The sequence below is a fragment of the Triturus cristatus genome, chromosome 10, assembly GCF_964204655.1.
Source record: "Triturus cristatus chromosome 10, aTriCri1.1, whole genome shotgun sequence".
Lineage (NCBI taxonomy): Eukaryota > Metazoa > Chordata > Amphibia > Caudata > Salamandridae > Triturus > Triturus cristatus.
In genome coordinates, this window is record NC_140593.1 from 758,259,717 (window position 1) to 758,279,719 (window position 20,003).

Consider the following 20,003-nt stretch of genomic DNA (forward strand, 5'->3'; position numbering starts at 1 on the left):
TAGTTATCCTGCCCACACTAGCGTGAGCAGGAACACGTTTGCTTCCATCTGGCGGGAGCATTTTTAAATCTCCTGCCAAATGGGAGCAAACTGTCTACTCCCAGCCCGCGGGGGATTTAAAAATGCTTGTACCCGCTGGGAGCAGACTTGTCTTCTGTTTCCCTGCCCGCAGTGCAGGAAATACAAATTGCTCCTTCCCGGAAGGAGCATGTAAAAAGCAGCTGCTCCCTCCTGCATCATCCGTGGTGCCTACTGGGGCCACGGGCCCTGGGGCTCCCCCACACTCCCCAACGTGCTTGGTAGATGTCATGATTTGGCAGCGGGGCACTTGCCTATTTATATTGGAGGCCCCGACGAATGGGGTCCCTGGGTTTGAAGTCTGGGGGGCGGGTTGCCGGGACTGTGCGCCAGGTGGGGTTATCAACCTGCTGGGGGTTTGGCAGCCTCGGCCAGCCCCCTGCTGTCCCCAGCCATTCCTTGTTGCCAACCCCCTGTTGTGCACAGCCTGGCTGCCTGTCGCCGGGTTTGCTGCAGGGCCTGGCTGGGAGTGGGGGGTGAGGGGGCGCGAGGTGTGGGAGTAGCTTTTTATATGGTAAGAACACATTACTTTACATTTAAAAAATAAAAATCTAGAAATTCTTTGGAAAAAAATAAAGGTTGAAGCAACGTTATAGTTAGGTGAATGTCAGTGACAACATTAACATTTGACTTAAAAGAAAAAAACAGAAATTCATCAGTTATAGTTTGCAGGGCTAACTATAACTTGCGCCCCTGCATGCACTTCTTATAACATCACATATTACCTTGCTCATGCCATGTTGTGTGGCATAATTTATGGTATCACTGATGACCTCATCCAGTGCATGTTAGTTTGTTTTATTGTTCATATAGTAGCGGGCAACTACCATATTACATCTCTACCTAATTTTGTACAGCCTCTGTCCAGCTAATGGGTGTAAGTGTTTATAAAAAGAATGTGCTCCTAATACATCGTAGGTGTGTAGAGGTTTTGAATGTTATAAATCTTTGTATTGTAGTGTAACACTGTGTGCAGATGACAGTGGATTACTTGTGTCCAGTATGTTCCACACAAGTGTTTTGGTTCTGCAGAAAGTTTCCAACAGGGCAAATATTCCATGTAGTTGACATTAAGTAAGCAGCCTAGTGTTTTTCAACCAATTAGCAGCAGCATGTCAATTTCAACATAACATAGGACTGTGTGCACCATGTACTAAGCCTATTGCATGTGCTTGTTTAGCTTCAAAAGACGGTTTATCTGTAAAGATTCACTAGAGTATGAAGGCTGCACGTAGTATGACCTTCATTATCTTCTGACTGTGGGTGTTTTTTTAATGAATATTGTCTCTATGGACCAGTTGAGGGAAAACTGTTAAGATTTGTTTGAATGCTCTCTGGTGTATTTCTCATGATAGTTTCACTGTCTGCAAACTGTGTTTGGAGAGTATACTCTCTCCATAGGGTAAACACCGTTTACAGCACTTTTCTACTCGTATCAACTTCATTTCTCGCTGTAGGTTCGGTGACTGAGGGTTTGATATAGATAAAGGCTGTCCGTAGTAGGACATTAGTTATGAACAAAAGTTGAAGATCTGGGGGAACTTGACTTTCTCTGAACAGTTGCGTACAGATTGAACGCCATATGCAGTAGGGGTCTATCTGTGGTTGATTGTTAACTCTGCTACGAAATAAGTGTATGGTATAGGTTAAAGTTGCACATAAAACAAACTTGTTACACCAAAAGGATTTGTAGGTATGATGGCATTTCTGATGCTTCATATTATTCTGAGCTATTCTAAACTTGCTTTCAGACCTCTAGTGATAGTGATGTGTGCAAAATAAGCTTGGATGAGGTCATCAGTGATGTCAAAAATGTCGTAGAATGTATTTTGAGTGATATGTGAGGTCATAAGCAGGGCATGGCGGAGGCATATGTTATAGTTGGCTCTGATAACTAACTGGTGAATTTCTGTGGTTTCTAGAGTTCAAAACATTAATATTCACTGACATATTCCCCAAAATATAAAGTAACACTAACAGTTTCTTTTTTTTCTGTGAATAGATATATAACAAAGTGGCAGTAGCCACATTGTAGTCATAGTTGGGGTCACCAGAGAGGGATTGTTGTCCCTTCACTTTGCACCCTTTTGACAGATGCCCGTAAAACTTTGCAGACCTATTGCACACGTTTCATTGTCTGAGGACCCAAAGTTTCACTGCGTTTGGTCAAAGGGGTGCAAAGAAGAAAGGGGGGGTCGTCCCAAAACAGGCTTTAAATCTAATGCAGTTTACATACTTTTGTATTTTGCATAGCGTGAAAACGGCCAGTCAGATTTTGCTGCAATATCACAGCATTAGATGATAGGGTGTGCAGATGATTCCCTTGGGTACTGTAGGCAAGTAGAGTAAATATTTTTTGTAAGTTATAAGGTTTTTCAACTCAGAGATATCTTCTAGCAATACTAAAAGTACCACAGAAGCCCAAAAAATAAACAACTGCATATGCAAACGTGCCAACCGCAAGGCGGGCGACTACCGATTTCAGGGCTAGTCTCCCGCCTCTCAATTCCTGCATTCAAACACCCAATTCCTCGGCGGGCTGCAGCTTGGATTGGTTTTGTGAGACTCGTAATATTCACTGCCAGTAACCTGCTCTTGCATGCCAGTCCACAATTTCTTTTTCATGGACTCTCTGCCTGCACCTTGTCCGTGCTCCTGACAGGTGAGGGGGAAAAAACATGTATCTGCATTTCTGATATCTAATCCTGCAGCAGCACACTAAATCCCATACTTTACTGTAGACCAGATTTAGGCCTCAATAGAAGTCAATGGGAGAAAAACAATCTCCTGATTATTTTTCTAAAATCTCCAACTTTCCTTTTCTAAAATGTTGGCATCTATGCATATGTGAAGTTTCAGATTTACTACATGAAGAACTGAAAGATCCATTTATGGTCACATGCTAATAGAAACCTATAAACAAATACATAAGCAATAGAACACATCTTAATCTACATAGTTTTTCTATGCATGCCCTTTGGCTCACAAAATAAAGGTGGCCCAACAGGCCAAACAAAAACCATCTTTCCTAGACACACCTGGACTGAAACATGTAAAATTGCCCTAGCAGTGAGCCACACATTACTATTTGGTGGACATAATTGGCCACTAGGAAATAAATCACTTTTTATAACAATGATTGCCTTTCATTCACTTTGGGCTTCATATGTAGCACAATCCCAGTAAAAAGTAGCAAGGAATCCCCACAAATTAAGCTAAACTGCATTTGTAAAGTGTCAGAATCACTACATGAACAACTAAAAGACACATTTATGGTTACATGATTATTTAAACCAATAAATACATAACAAATAGAATAGATGAAAAGAAAATCAGTTTAAATCTGATTGCCACTCTAGTTATAGTTAACATTCCCAAAGTTATGAATACCTCGGATATGACCTCCCTAATAACTTTCCATCCGTTTGCCACATCACCACAAAACTCTCCAGACCTATAGCATTTTCTAAGTTTTGAGATTATGTAAATATTTGTGGTTTATCCTCCAGGGGTGCAAAGATAAATGGGAATCCCCAAAAGTATTTTTACACCAATGCATTTTCCATAGACTTTTGTATTTGATGTAGTGTGAAAACGGCTAAATGGATTTATGTGAAATTTGGCAAGATTATACATTATGGTGCAGAGATGCTTTTTAGGTAGAGCAGTTAAGTAGGGTTAGTTTTTTTAAAAAGTTATAAGGCATTTGAACTTAGTAACATCTGTCACTGCGCCACTTTCACGACATTTCACAAACTTATGTGAAACTCATGTGAAACTACTATGGTACATGGCTGTAAACTTATTTAAAAATATAAAAAGATGTATATAACTTGTCATACCTCTTCCCACTTAAATTAATAAAGTGAGAAGAGGTAGGGCAATTTATTTATACTTCAATACAGTGGGAATAGGTAGGGACCTACTGCTTGACTATATTGAAGACCCATACACTGTACACAGCCAAAGTGTACTAAAAACAATATGGCTGTCATTTAATTCTCTAAAAACAGCCAATACCCAATTAACTGGCTTGTCATCGCCATGTACCACGGTATACTGCAAAGTTATCACAGTATACCATGGTCCAAAATGCAACTAGGGCCCAGCTGTATTGGATTGCAGTACCCTTGCATCACTCCTGTCACATGGGTAATACAATACCAAAGTCAGATTTACAATGCGTGGGCTTGCGTTGATTGGCAAATCTGGAGAAATGCAGTGTTCACCGTTTTGCGTTACTCTGCACACCATAATCTACATTGCTGCTAAATTTCATAATACATTTGTATACTACGCCACTGTAGCCACTCCTCCATATGCCTCTCAACTCTATGGGACTCCACTCTAATCCACTGTGCCATTGTACTCCAGTCTTCGTCCCTCCACTGGACTCTACTCCACTATAAGCTATTCTACTCTGTGCCACTCTACTTCACTCCACTCTATCCTATTCTACTATATGCCACTCCACTCTACCCTATTCTACTGTATGCCACTCCACCCTATTCCGCTGTGTGCCACTCCACTCCACTCTGTTCAGCGCTGTGTGCCACTCCACTCTGTTCAGCGCTGTGTGCCACTCCACTCTGTTCAGCGCTGTGTGCCACTCCACTCTGTTCAGCGCTGTGTGCCACTCCACTCTGTTCAGCGCTATGTGCCACTCCACTCTGTTCAGCGCTATGTGCCACGCCACTCTGTTCAGCGCTGTGTGCCACGCCACTCTGTTCAGCGCTGTGTGCCACGCCACTCTGTTCAGCGCTGTGCCACGCCACTCTGTTCAGCGCTGTGCCACGCCACTCTGTTCAGCGCTGTGCCACTCTGTTCAGCGCTGTGCCACTCTGTTCAGCGCTGTGCCACTCTGTTCAGCGCTGTGCCACTCTGTTCAGCGCTGTGCCACTCTGTTCAGCGCTGTGCCACTCTGTTCAGCGCTGTGCCACTCTGTTCATCGCTGTGTGCCACTCCACTCTGTTCATCGCTGTGTGCCACTCCACTCTGTTCAGCGCTGTGTGCCACTCCATACTATCCTATTCCGTTGTGTGCCACTCCACACTATCCTATTCCGCTGTATGCCACTCCACTCTATCCTATTCCGCTGTATGCCACTCCACTATATCCTATTCCGCTGTATGCCACTCCACTCTATCCTAATCCGCTGTATGCCACTCCACTCTATCCTAATCCACTGTATGCCACTCCACTCTATCCTAATCCACTGTATGCCACTCCACTCTATCCTAATCCACTGTACACAACGCCGCTGTACGCCGTGCCGCAAAACGTCACTCCACTTCATTCTAAGCTATTAGATTGGACCCCACGCTAATGTATGCCACTCCACTGTGAGCTGTTTCATTCTACCCCACGCCACTGTACACCTCAAGTCTACACCACTTCATTATACACCCCTCCACTGTACGCTACGCCACTATACACTATTGCACTCTTCACTCCACAACAGTCTGCTCTTCCCCACTCCACTCTACTCTACTTAATTACACCCTGTGCCTGACCACTCTTTGCTATTCTACTGTATGCAACTCGAGTGTACGCCACTCCACTTTATTCCACTCTGCTGTATGCTACTCACGTATTTGCTATTCCACTCTACGCCATTCCACTGTATGCCACTCCACTGTATGCCACTCCACTCTACGCCACTCCAGTGTTTGTCACTCCACCCTGCCCCACTCCACCCTGCCCCACTCCACCCTGCCCCACTCCACCCTGCCCCACTCCATTCTACCCTATTCCATTGGACTCCACTTCACTGTATGCTATTACACTCTACCCCATTCCAGTGTGCACCCCTCCAGTCTACACCACTTATTTGGTTGCTCTACTGTACACCACTCCTCTCTGCGCTGTTCCTCCTACTATGTGACTTTACTCTACCCCACTCCACTGTACACTACTCTAGTCTACACCACTCCCCTGTGTGCCACTGCAATCTAATCTGTTCTACTTTACGCAGTTCCACTCCATGCTGTTGTACTCTACGCCATTCCACTGTACTCCACACTGCGGTATTCCACTCTGCCACTCCAATCTACTAGTACACTGTATGCAACTTCAATCCTTGCCAGTCTACTTCATATTATTCCACTCTACCCAACTCCACTGTATGCTATTGCACTCTACCCCACAATACACCACTTCAGTCTAGACCACTTAACTGTACACTGCTCCACAGTACACTACTACACTCTTCACTATTACTCTACCCTACTCTATACCACTGCAATCTATGCTACTCCACTCTACACTACTCCATTGCACTCTACTTTATATAACTCAACTCTACAAAACTATATTACACTCTACTAGACTCTACTCCACTTATCCATGAACACTCCACTGTCCAAATTTGCAGTCCACTCTATCCATGCACTCTATTGTACAACACTACTCCACTCGGACCTTTTCAAATGCTATTACATAGCACTACACTGTATGAGACGCCACTCCAATTTCTAGCAGTTTCCTCAACTCTGCACTTCACCACTACAATGTTTGCCACCCCACTCTACCCTAATCCACTGTACCGTACTCAACTCGACGCCGCGCCCTTACTCGACGCCATGCCAATGCAATCCATGCTACTCCACTCCACGCTATTCCTCTTTATGCCACTCCACGCTATTCCACTTTATGCCACTCAACTGTTCGCTACTCCAGTGAACTTTCCTTTACATAACCACGCTACAAAACTATTTTACACTAGACTACTCCACTTTATCCATGTACACTCCACTGTCCAAATTTGCACTCCTGTCCATGCACACTATTATACAACACTACTCCATTCTACGACCTTTTCCAATACTATGACATAGCACTACACTGTGAGACGCTACTCTAATTTCTAGCATTTTACTCGACTCTGCACTACACCACTTCAATGTATGCTACTCCACTCTGTTAAACCACTGTACCATATTAAAGTCTATGCCACTCCACTGCATACCACTTCACTCTGCGCTATTCTACTCTGCCACCTCACTCTTCTACACTCCACTGTACAGTATTCCACTGTACCCTATTCCACTGTATGCTACTCCACTTTGAAATAATCCACTCTACACCACTACAGTGTATGCCACTCCATTATATGATACACTTCCCCATTTTAACTCTACTCTAAAAATGTCTGCCACACTACGACATTCTGCTCTTCCACTTTATTCACGTACACTCGTGTCCAACACTACTCTACTTTATGCCTGTACACTCCAATATACAACACTATTCCACTGACACTTAGCTACCCGACACAGCACTCTACTGTGCAAGACCCCGCACCAAGTTATAACAGTTTTCTACCTACGCTACGCCAGTACTCTCTACTCCATGCCTCTCTGACTCACCAATACTGTTATACTTTACTCCACACTGTTGCATCACTCTTCTCCACTGTATGTGACTTTTTCTCACTCTACGGTACTATACAGCAATCCACTCTACCCATTTCCACTGTTTCACACACTATTGTACTCTATACAACTCCACTGTACAACTCTACCTTACTGCATGCCACTCTCCAACACTTTACTCCAATCTATACCCCTTCAACCCACTGTACTATACGCCACTGTCAAACATTCCACTCTGTTACTATAGTCCACTATACAACACTGTACACAACTTTGTATGCCACTGCACCTCACTTTACTCCACTCTGCTGACACAACTCTACTACTCCACTGTAAGCCACTCTGCGCCACTCAATGTAATTGTACTCTATAACACTGTATGCTAATCCACTGTACCACACTTTACACCACTCCACAAAAATAATCTAGACTGTATGACTCTACTGAACTGCAGTCTACGTCACTTTCCAATACGACACCCCACTACACTCTACACTACAACATGGTACTCCAATTTATGAAGCTTTACTTGAGTGTATGCTCCACTCGAGTCTACAACACGCCACACCACTCCACTCTGACACTTTACTCCACTCTACCCCACTCCAGTTTTCTCCACTCAACTACACTTTATCCCACTCTATGCCACTGTACTATACTCAGTTCTACGCCGCTCCACTGTCCAAAACACTTCTCCACTGTATGTAACTCCACTGTACTACACTCCACTCCATCCTATGCCCATTTACTCTACTCCCCTCAACTACTCTGTATGACACTCGACGACACGCCAATCAGCTTCTCTTTGATACGCTACTACACTTAATGGCGCTCTCCTCCACTGATTTCTACGACACTCCACCTGACGAAACTCCACTTTGACACATTACTTTACCATACTTCACTCTAAAACACACTACTCCACACTGACAGTCTGCAACACCCTACTCTACTGTTCAACACACCATTCCATTGTGTAACTCGCTTCTCCAGTCTACGATAATTTACTTCACTAAATAAAACGCCATGTGACTACACTACACCACATACTACATATTTGGTACGCATGCCAATGATGAGATGCCCCAATTGAAGTCTGATTTGTACACTTTGAAGGCGATTGGCTTGGAAAGAAAGAGTATAAAAAGCTGCAGCAGTAGCATCTACACTAACAAAATAAACCTTACCAATCCAGAAGATAGCCTAAAGGGAAAGGAGGCCATCAACCATCTGCAAGGAAGCCATCCCCATTACAGTGACTTCTCCTTTCCTCTCTGTTGGTCACTGGTGGGGTAAAAATTGTCTACCATTTGCAAGAGTGGCAACGAATAGCAAAAGGCAAATGGGTCTTGGATATTTTTCAGAATGAATATCCTCTCGGGATTAAATCTGCTTTGCCTATTGTACCACCAAAAATTAACCTCAAGAAAGAAAGCATGCCATGGAGGTTCTGCGTCGCCAATATCTGACTGTAATTTATTCCTGTTACTACTTTTCAAAATAAAAGCCCGAATTGAGAATCCTATTCCTTACTTGACCTTAAATTAGTGAACAAATGGATCAAGAACTAAAAATACTGACATTGGCATTACACCAGATTTATCCTCAATTACACCAGAAGTATTGGATATCTCCGAAAGTGATGTGTGGCACCTATATAGGTGTCTCTCCCGCACGCTGACCTCAGTTCCTTTCTTTCCATGTCACCAGATGTGCATCCGGAGACTCTGTCTGAGACCCTTCCTTGAAGGTTTTCCTTGAAGGTTTTCCTTGAAGGTTTTCCTTGAAGGTTTTCCTTGAAGGTTTTCCTTGAAGGTTTTCCTTGAAGGTTTTCCTTGAAGGTTTTCCTACAATCAGATAAGGCTGCGTCCTCATTTTCAATGAGGCCCTGACTGATACCCTCCTAGGCAGCTTGAGCCAAACCTTGCATTGGGCCCCTAGTTAACAGGCAAATTGCCTGGCGCTAGACCGAACATAACAATTTCCATACCACTCTCTGAGATTGGAAATCAAACGGAGTGGAGACCTTTGTGAAGCACCTCTTATCAGCCAGTTTGGCCCTGCTGTTGATCAATGCCTTCTGTTTGTCGTTACACTTTTACCCTCTGTAACTCAGTGGCACATGTCCTTTCTGGTGTACTGGAAGACCTTCGCCTTGTCCTTTTTCAGGTTATTTTGGATGGACCTGATTCAGCCAAGTGTACAGTTTGTTGTGGCTTTACCAGCACTGACTCGTTGGGTTAGCTTTAGACACCAGTGTTGCCATTCATCTTTGTGCATGGCTATGACAGACTAGGTTGTTGGGCAACTCCTCTCTGATTGACATGGCCTTTGCTGGGACTTGCCTGTTTGGAGATGACCCTGATTGTGCCCTTGAACATTTAAAGGAGAGTAGGGCTACCACTTCCTCTCAAGGCCTTTCTGCCTAGCCTCACCAACCACACCAATTTCACTATTCGTTTTGAGTCTTGCTGCCAGTCTGTTCTGCCCCAGCCGAGAACCTAACAGTTTTGTGGGACAGGTTGAGGTGCCCTCTACACCGCAACCAAGGTTAGCGTGCTGCTCAATCTGCCAAACCCCTTTACTGTACCCATACAAGGTCACTGCCATCCGGTGGGGAGCAGAATCCACCGATTCTGTCCGGGTTGCCAAGAGTTCATGTAGACAGGCTGCTCCTGCATATCCACAGTTCTCTTCTTCCTTGCCCCCTGCTACCCTTACTCCCAGGTCTTTTTTTTTTTTTTAAAGCAATTTTTATCGAGTTTGACACATAACCGGTTCAATCAATAAATCAGGTTTTTAAGCGCGACTACTCACCCGTAAGGGTCTCAAGACGCTGGGGGGGCTGGCGTGCAGGTTCCAGTCCATCAAGGAGGGGGTCTGTCGAAGAGCTAGGTTTTGAGGTTTCTCGCTGAGATGGGGAGCGATGTCTGTCTGAGGTGGAGCGGAAGGGCGTTCCAGGCTTCGGCTGCGAGGAAGGAAGTTGTCTGGTAGTGTTGGGTTCGTTGGATAAGGAGAGGATGAGTTTGGTGTCCTCTGCGTATGACACAATGTTGAGTCCGTAGGTTCTGACGGGGCGAGCGGAGCCATGTAGACATTGAATAGTGTGGGGCTGAGGGAGGACCCCTGGGGGACTCCGCAGGTGGTTTGTGTAGGGTCCGAGAGGAAAGGGGGGAGTCTGACCCGCAGCGTTCTGCCGGAGAGGAAGGAGTGGATCCAGTCGAGGGCCTTGTCCCAGATCCCTGCGTCGTGGAGTCTGTGTATTATGGTGTGGTGAGAGACTGTCGAATGCCGCTGAGAGGTCGAGGAGGATGAGGACTACTGTTTCTCCTCTGTCCAGTAGAAAGCGGATGTAGTCTGTTGCGGCGAGGAGGGCGGTTTCTGTGCTGTGTTTTTTTCTGAAGCTGGATTGGGAGGAGTCAAGGATGTTGTTCTCTTCGATGAAGGTGGCGAGTTGGCTGTTTATGGCTTTCTCAATGACTTTTGCTGGGAACGGGAGCAGGGAGATGGGTCTGTAGTTCTTGAGGTCGGTGGGGTCCGCCGAGGGCTTCTTCAGGAGGGGGCTGATATCTGCATGTTTCCAGTCATCGGGGAACGAGGCATTCGTCAAGGAGCGGTTGCTGGTGTGGCAGAGCTTGGGTGTGATGGTGTCAGCTTTGTTGAAGATGTGGTAGGGGCAGGGGTCTGTGGGGGCCCCGGAGTGGATAGACTTCATTGTCTTCAGGGTGTCTTTGGTGGTGAGGGCTGTCCATTTGTCAACCGTTGGCTTCAGGGTGTCTGGTTTGGCTGGTGAGGGTTCATTGTGTTTATTGTCTTGGAAGGTTGTCGTAAATGTTCTTGATTTTGTGGTGGGAGAAGGTGCTGAGTTTGTTGTAGACTTCTTGTGAGGGAGGGATGTCAGTAGACTCGCTGGTGTGTTGGGCAAACTCCTTGATGATGCTGTTCTTTGCTGTGGTGCTTGTGTGGAGATTGTCTTCAATTGTTTTTTTTCTCGTTTTTATGATAAGTTGGTGGTGGGCGTCGGTGGCGGCTCTGAAGTCATTGTGGGTCTCTGTGGATTTGGAGTTCCTCCATGCCTTTTCGAAGCGCCGGCACGTGCATCTGGATTCTTGAAGTTCGGTGGTAAACCATCTGGCTTTCTTGCCGTGTGTTGTTCTTCTTGAGGGGGTCTATGGTGTTGGCGCTGTCTGAGATCCATATGTGCAGAGTTTGGGCTGCGGTGTTGGGGTCGTCTTCGGCGATGGTTGGGGTGGAGTTGCTGAGTGAGGAGGTGAGCTGGTTGTCGGTGATTTTGGTCCAGTTTCTTCGTAGGAGCAGGTGCTGGTGTCGGTGGATGGTGGGTGTTCTGAAGGTGAAGTGAAAGCATTGGTAGTCTGTCCATGGGAGTTCAGTGGTGTGGCTGAAAGTGATGGAGTTTCCTGTTGTGAAGAGGTCAAGGGTGTGTCCTTCTCAGTGCGTGGGTTCGATCATGATCTGGTGGAGTCCAGTGTTGTGGAAGTTGTCCAGGAGGGTTGTGGTGTTGGGGTCCAGTTGGTTGTCAAGGTGGAAGTTGAGGTCTCCCAGCAGGGTTTAGTTGGTGGATGCGATCTTTATCACAATACTTGCCACAAGTGCTGCTACCATCTGGCACATACTAAAAAGAAAGCAAAACCAAAGGGGATGATGGACGGAGTGTTGAACATTGCAAGCACTCACCCCCAGTCAACTGATCTGGGTTTAATCCATCATTCTTTAGCTCACTCCGCCACACCGTTCAGACATGGCCATATGCAAATCAATCTGACCCTGTGCCTCATGGGAACAGTCCAGCCCGAACTGCCAAGCCATGTCTTCCCTGGACTAAAAACAAGCATCCTGGGACCGGTTTCTGGCTAATCAGCAGTCATCAGCCAGGCTAGCTTGAATCCAGTGGCAAAGTGATCAAGGGACCTGGAATCAAGCTATCCTGGCTGAAGAGGGGTGAAACCCCGAAACCATTCCTAGGATGCTTGTTTACAGTCCAGGGAGAACCTGGCTTGGCAGGTCGGGCTGGACTGTTCACATGAGGCACAGGGGCAAGACTAATTTGCAAATGGCTGGGTTCAAACTGGAACGGCATGGTGAGCAGAAAAACGATGGATTTAGGCCCAGATCCCTGTACTGGGGTGAATGTATGACATTGTTCTGCATTCTGTCCATCAACTGTTGTTTTTACATACTAAAAAGAAGCTTGCTAAATGAGACAGTCGATCCCAGGTCTTTTCTTCTAGTGTAATGGTATTCCTGATCTACATAGCTGATTTTCCTCCTCCATTTTAGTAATTCTCAAACTTGCCTCTTTACTAATGTCTGCATACCAGTCAGCTTCGTACTAAACCTCCTGCTCGCAAGAAGATTTCTGTATGACAGTTTTTAGAGATGACTGACTTCCCTGCTGCTCCTTTAACATGAGTTTTGTCAGAGGCCTATATAATAAAAGATCTCGTGCAGTCAGTCTTATTGAAGGACTCAAACATCAATGAATGAATATTGTAGTTTCATTACCCACGTTTCATTGGATGACACTTAGAATTAGGTTCAATTGACTGAAGTTTCCATGAGTGGGCCACTGTGGTCTTGTCAGTACCTGATGTTCTAGGTTTGTCAGTACTTGGCATTCGCTTTTTTTGAATGTTTGTTAATTGCCACTCTTAACTGGTTTGTCATTGCACATTTTTGATATCTAAAAAGAGCTCTGAAAACATAATTTCCACAAAGCTGTGCTGATTGATTATAATTTTGAAAAAAACATATTTGGAAATTAGTCCAGTAGATGAATAAAACCTTCAAATCTTCCTCTCAATTGTGCTGGAAGTTCAGAGTCTGACATTGTATTGTTTCATAATAGATGGATTTTGATAGATTTTAGTTTATTGTGATTGCTCATATAAAAACTTCCCTTGGACATGTCTTTGAATCGACATCGAGACAGGCCCCTGTGGTCTGTTTATGGTGGGACAGGAGCTGAATTAAGAAACAGAGGAGATGCACTGGGGAAGTTCCTGGTAGCCTGCCCCTCACCACCTTGTGCTTTAGGAATTGGAGAGGTCACAGGATTCTAATTTTTGCTGGAAGAAAAAAATGGTCCTAGTCCATACCACATCCAAGACTAACCTACAGCTACTAAACTGCAAATGCTGCTCTTTCAATGGCTTGAGACTCTAGATTTTTAAGAGCACAAGAGAATACTCGGTGGCTATCACCTTGTTTGCTTTAATTATCACTCCTGGAAGCAAAAAGTAGAATATTTAGCGTATTCAATGAAGCACAAAGTGGCACTTGACTAACATTTATTTATTACTCCTTTGTAGATTGTTTCTCATGAGGGTCATGGACATTCCATATCTTAATCTCGAAGGACCAGATTGTAAGTTAACTAAATTACTTTATTTGCGTGCTGTTTTTAGTGCCACTGATTTAATGTTTGCTGGAGCGCATGCACTGTTGCAGAGAAATGGTCTTTTTGTTCAGCAATTTCTCTTTGGATATTTGAGCACTAATTTCTTCCTGGAGAGTCAGGGAAGTGATAAACCCATTCCTTCACCAGGAAGTTCATGCATTTCACTTTACCCTTTGCATTTTGTATCTGAAAGAAACCGTTCTAGACTCCTTACCTTAGAAATACCCCCTGGCGTCAGACTTGATCCGGAAAGTTTTTCATCAACAGTACCCCTGTGCGTCAGATGGTGGCATCAGTAGACAGTGTTCGTCGGCAGCGTCCTAGTCGCCGGGATGACATCGTGGTAGCTACATAGACGCCGCCCTTGCGCGCTGACGTCAGTTTTCTTTTTCCGCGCCAACAAGTGCAGATTCGGAGAGAGCAGTACCCCCAGTAATTTTTTTGACTGGGCTTGTTTCTCGACTTTTGTCGACTTTGTTGTTTTTTGAGTCCTCATGACTCCTGGGGCACGAGGGATGCCCGGCTTTAAGGCTTGCGGTTCCTGTAACAGACTGATGTCGGTGATGGATCCGCACCGCGTGTGCCTCTACTGCCTGGTTCGCGACCACGACCCCAAGTCTTGCTTCGACTGCCGGACCATGGCCCCGAAGTCTTTGCTGGAGCTGTCTCGAAAGCTACTCGAGGCCCGTTAGACTCAGGAGGTTGAGGGACCAGTCGCAGAGCCAACACCATTCTTCGTCTAAGTTTTTGCGCTCTGGGTCAGGTAAGTCAAAGCACAAAAAGTCGAAGAAGCATTGTAGCTTTTTGACTTCTCCTTGTCCATCGGCCAACGCGACGAGGGATGCGGGTGGTGCCCCTCCCCCGACTCCGCATGCACAGCCCGTACTGTCGGCTCTGGGTCAGTTCTACGAAGCGATGCACGCCATCTTTGGGCAGCCTGACTCCACTGGCATGCCTTCGGGCCCCGCAGACTCACCTGGGGGCCCTGGGCCTTCGACGTCAGCGGCTTCGGCCTCTGCGCCTTAGGGTCCCCTTGGATCAAGGCCTGGATCTGGATCTGCGCCTGTCGACCTAGTTAAGTCTCCCCCAGCGCCAGTTCCACCGGCACCATGTCCGCCACCGGTGTCGGATGTGTCCCCAGCTGACGTCGAACCCCGCCTCCACCTCGAGGTAGACACGGAGCCGGATCGGCGAGGACCGACGCCGGTGGGTACTTTGTGCCCCTGTTCTATCTTGACTCTTTGAGACAGGTTTGTCTGCCAGAGGAGGGTGACTAGGACTGGGAGGGGTCTGGGGACCCTTTAACTGACCAGTTGGTGTTCGAACCGACTGGCGAGATGAACTAGGGGAAGCGAGTGGTCTGAATACCTCACCAGACTTTTGGCTTGTTGTCTCCTCCTACAGTGGCTACGGAGGAGGAGGGAGTGTCATACGCAGTGATGTTGCGTAGGGCGGCCGAGGCTCTCCACCTCGAGCTATCTACGGTGGCAGTCAGCACTAACCTCCTGACAGAGGTCCTTCAACCGGCAGTGAGTTCTTCAGAACCCCTACTGCTGTTTAATGAAGCCCTCACGGACATCCTTTTTGGTACGTGGTCCAGGGCCAACACAGATGATTGCCTGACACCTCCACCTGGCCCCGGTGACCCTACTTTCCTATCCCAACACCCCACCCCTGAGTGCTTAGTGGTTCAAGCCTCCACTTCTAACGGCGTCTTCCCTACCGCACCACCAGCTAGGGAATCCAAAAAGCTGGACCACTTTGAGAAGAAAATGTTTCCTTCTGCCAGCTTGGTACTGTGGTCGGTAAACCCCGCAAGTCTGTTGGGCCGTTACACCCACTCTATGTGGGATATGGTGGCGTAGGTGCTGCCTCAGTGCCTGGAGGAGGCCTGGGCCATACTCTCCCGTGCAGTTGCCGAGGGGAGAGATGCAGCGAAGTTTACCATCCGCTGTGGGCTGGTTACCGCCGACGCACTTGGCCGGACGATTTCAATGTCAGTAGCCCTTCGACGCTACACCTGGTTGTTTTCGACTGGTTTTTCCGGGGATGTCCAATCCACACTTATGGACATGCCCTTTAATGGCCGTCTCCTTTTTGGCGACAAAGCAGACCACGCGCTAGTGCACTTTAAGGACTCTCTGGCACGGCCAGGTCCTTGGCCTTCTCCACCTCCTGCCCTGCGCAGTCTGCCTTTTGCCCCTTTCGTGGCTACGTAAGGGGTGCCCCACTATGTCACGCCCAGAGCCACAGGCCGGCGCAAGCTGTTAAGCCGCAGCACGACTGGGGACGTGGGAACCACCAGCTTGGTTCTGAGGCCAGCGGGCGGGCCAGTCCACCACAGCCCCCTCTGCAGCAGCCTCCAAACACTCCTAGTCCAACCTTTCAGTGCCACCAAATGCCAGTGGGCGGCAGGTTCCGCCATCGCCTCCCCCACTGGCTCACCATCATGTTGGACAGGTGGGTTTTGCAAATAGTACGAAGGGGCAACTCCCTATCCTTCGAGACTACCCCTCTCTCCATGTAACCTCAGTACCATCGCATGTCGGAGGATAACCTGGGCCTTCTCCAACAGGAAGTTACGGCGCTCTTGGCCAAGAAAGCCATCGAGCGCATTCCTGTCCCAGAAGTAGGTTGTGGTTGTTACCCCCACTACTTTCTGGTACCCAAGAAGGACAAGGACCTGCGTCCTATCTTGGATCTCGGGAATGTCATCTGCTTCCTCGGGAAGGATAAGTTCAAGATGTTGACGCTCGCTCAGGTCTTGTCTGCACTTGACCCTGGAGACTGGATGGTAGCGTTGGACTTCCAGGGCACTTATTTTCACATCCCCGTCCTGCCGGCCCACCGGTGTTGCCTGTGGTTCACGGTAGGCCACAAGCATTTTCAGTTTACAGTGTTCCCCTTTGGCCTTATCAGTGCCCCTCAGGTGTTCACGAAAGTGATGGCGGTGGTTGCAGCTCACCTGCACAGATCAGGGGTGTCAGTCGTCAGTCTTCCCCTAGCTAGACGACTGGCTGTTAAAGGCGGACTCGCCCCAGGCAGCCGTCTCCCACCTCCAGACTATGTCCGACCTCCTGCATTCGCTGGGGTTCTCCATCAATGTGCCGAAGTCACACTGGATTCCCTCTCAGAAGCTCCTCTTCATCGGAGCGGTTCTGGACACAATGTGTTTTCGGGTTTATCCTCCCGAACAACGAGTCTGGGATATTTGGGCTATGATTCTTATCTTTCAGCCTCTATCCTGGGTTTCGGTCAGGATGACCCTTAGGCTGCTGGGCCTCATGGCCTCCTGCATGCTCCTGATAGATCATGCCAGGTGGCATATGCGGGCCCTGCAGTGGGACCTGAAGTTCCAGTTGGTGCAGCATCAGGGGAATCTGTCTGATTGCGTCCAGATCTCGGAGGGCACTGCTCGACAGTTACAGTGGTGGCTCACGAACCAGGATTGAGTCAACGGCAGATCCCTCTCCCTTCCCCAACCAGAGCACACAGTGGTGACAGACCCATCTCTTCTGGGATGGGGCGGCCACATGGGAGAGGCGGAGTTCAGCGGCCTCTGGTCTCCGGCAGAGTCCGGGTTCCATATCGACCTTCTGGAGTTCCGGGCGATTAGTCTTGCACTCAAAGCATTCCTCCCCTCTGTCCAGGGAAGAGTAGTGCAGGTGTTAATGGACAACACCACCGCCATGTGGTACTGCAACAAACAGGGCGGGGTGGGGTTGTAGACCCTAATGTCAGGAGGCCCCTCCTCCTCTGGACATGGCTGGAACATCAGGGCATATGCCTGGCGGTTCAACACCTGGCAGGTTCCCTGAACGCCAGGGCGGACAAACTCAGCCGCAGGTGCATAATGGATCACGAATGGCATCTTCACTCTGAGGTGGTGCAAGGTCTCTTTCGACAGTGGCGAGAGCCTTGGTTACATCTATTCGCCACCGAAGAGAACGCGCAATGTCAGCAATTCTGCGCATTGGAATTTCCAAGGCGGCACTCGCTAGGTGACGCTTTTCATCGCGAGTGGAGTTGCAGTCTGTTGTACGCCTTTCCCACTTCTGCTCAGAGTGATGAATATAATAAGACGCGACCGGGCCCCAGTCATCCTTGTGGCTCCGGCTTGGACACAGAGTCTGGTATCCAGATCTGCTCAACATGGTTATCGAACCTGCGACCTGTCTGCCTCTTCGGGAGGATCTTCTGTCACAGCAACAGGGGATGGTCCTCCGTCCAAACCTGACCAGCCTCCACCTCCTTGCGGGGAGTTTGAGCGGCGGCGGTTGACGTCTTTTGACCTGCCTCCTGAATTTTGTGATGTAATCTGGGCAGCCAGGTGTCCCTCCACTTAGACAGTATACGCCTGCCGGTGGAACAAGTTTGTGGTATGGTGCACAGCAAAGGCTGTGGATCCCCTTACTGCCCCTCTTTCCAAGGTTCTCTTGTTTCTTCTTTCTTTAGCCCAGCAGGGCTCTGCTCTGGGCACTATCAAGGGCTATCTTTCGGCCATCTCTGCCTTCCTTCGGTTTCCAGACCAGCCTTCGCTTTTCAAGTCTACGGTGGTTAATCGTTTCTTGAAAGGCATAACTCATCTCTTTCCTCCTATTCCCTTTGTTATGCCTCAGTGGGACTTGAATCTAGTCTTAACCTATTTAATGTGCGCTCCCTTTGAGCCGCTTCACAACTGTCCTTTGAGACTTCTGACGCTTAAAACGGCATTCCTGGTAGCCATCACATCTGCCAGCCGAGTGAGTGAGCTCCAGGCCCTTTCCTCCAAACCTCCTTTCCTATCTGTCCATCTAGACCAGGTGGTTCTCAGGACTCGTCCATCCTTCCTTCTCAAGGTTTTCACTGCCTTTCACATCGGGCAGACCATCACTTTGCTCACCTTCTTTACGCCTCCACATCCTTTGAAAGAGGCTCCACCGCCTGGACCCAAAACGTGCGCTTTCTTTCTATCTGGATTGCACAAAACAGTTCCGGGTGGATGACCAACTCTTTGTTGGCTACGTGGGCGCCAAGAAAGGTCGGGCCATACACAAGCAAACCATTTCTCGATGGGTAATTTTGTGTATTAAAGCATTCTATTCTCTGGCTAAAAAGGAGCCTCCAGTGGGGCTATGCGCCCATTCTACCAGGGCGACAGCAGCCACTACTGCCTTGGGACGAGGAGTTCCTCTACATAACTTCTGTCAGGCAGCTATGTGGGCATTACTGCACACGTTTACGAAACACTGCTGCCTGGACAGCCAAGTCCGGAGAGACAGCTTCTTTAGCCGTTCTTTTCTCCAGGACTTTCTGGTGTGATCTTGGTTCGCAGACCCACCTCCGGGGTTGGTACTGCTGGGATATCTATTCTAAGGTAAGAAATCTATAACGAACGTGTTTCTTTCCGATGAACAAGTTACCTTCGGTAACAACATATCTGTAAGAAACATTAGTTAGTGATAGATTCCTTACCACCCCACCCATCCTCCCTCGTTCCTCAAATTTATTTCTAGGGTTAAGGATATCCTTTCCGGGCCCTAGTTGTGTGCACCAGTTGTCAGTGTCTTGCATGGCGCTGCGTTTCTGGCGCGGAAAGTCATGTACAGAACTGACGTCAGTGCACGTGAGCGGCGTCTGAGATGGTAGCGCGACCACGATGCGAATGACAGAGGCGGAGCCGTCCGACGCCACCTTCCGACGCACAGAGGTACTGCTGACAAAAAAAGTTTCCAGATCCAGTCTGACGCCTGAGGGTAATTCTAAGGTAAGTAATCTATAACTAACCTATGTTTCAGATATATCGTTACCGAAAGTAATTAACTTGTTCTGTAATGCTCCACCTTTAACCCTGTGTCATTCTATTGACCTTTTGCAGCAGCTGTCCTCAGAACCTCTGTTTCATGTCTAAGTAACAGTCATTTGAGTGAGTTTTGCTGGCGAAGTCTAAATAAGGCTCTCTAGGAGAACTCGACAAAACTTTGCGGTCCGTTGGGGCTGGTGTATGCCACCTCGCTACTTGCTTACTATCAGGAAACAAAAATGTCTTTTCCCAAGCCACCATTATGAGATCCAACAGAGCTTTGTTGAAAGTAGGCAGAGGTTCCCAAACAGTTGCTGGTGGATTTCAGTGAACATGACAGAAGTGACCACAG

General features: G+C 47.7%; 1 protein-coding gene across 2 annotated transcripts in view; it reads left to right on the top strand.

Annotated features, from left to right (window-relative positions):
* PARN (poly(A)-specific ribonuclease) overlaps window positions 1-20,003 on the top strand; it is an 806,720-nt gene that overhangs the window by 423,855 nt on the left and 362,862 nt on the right. For both annotated transcript variants that reach the window (XM_085628287.1, XM_085628288.1), the window contains exon 19: window positions 13,781-13,836. In XM_085628287.1, the coding sequence (XP_085484413.1) occupies window positions 13,781-13,836 (56 nt within the window). The remainder of the gene's footprint in view (window positions 1-13,780; window positions 13,837-20,003) is intronic.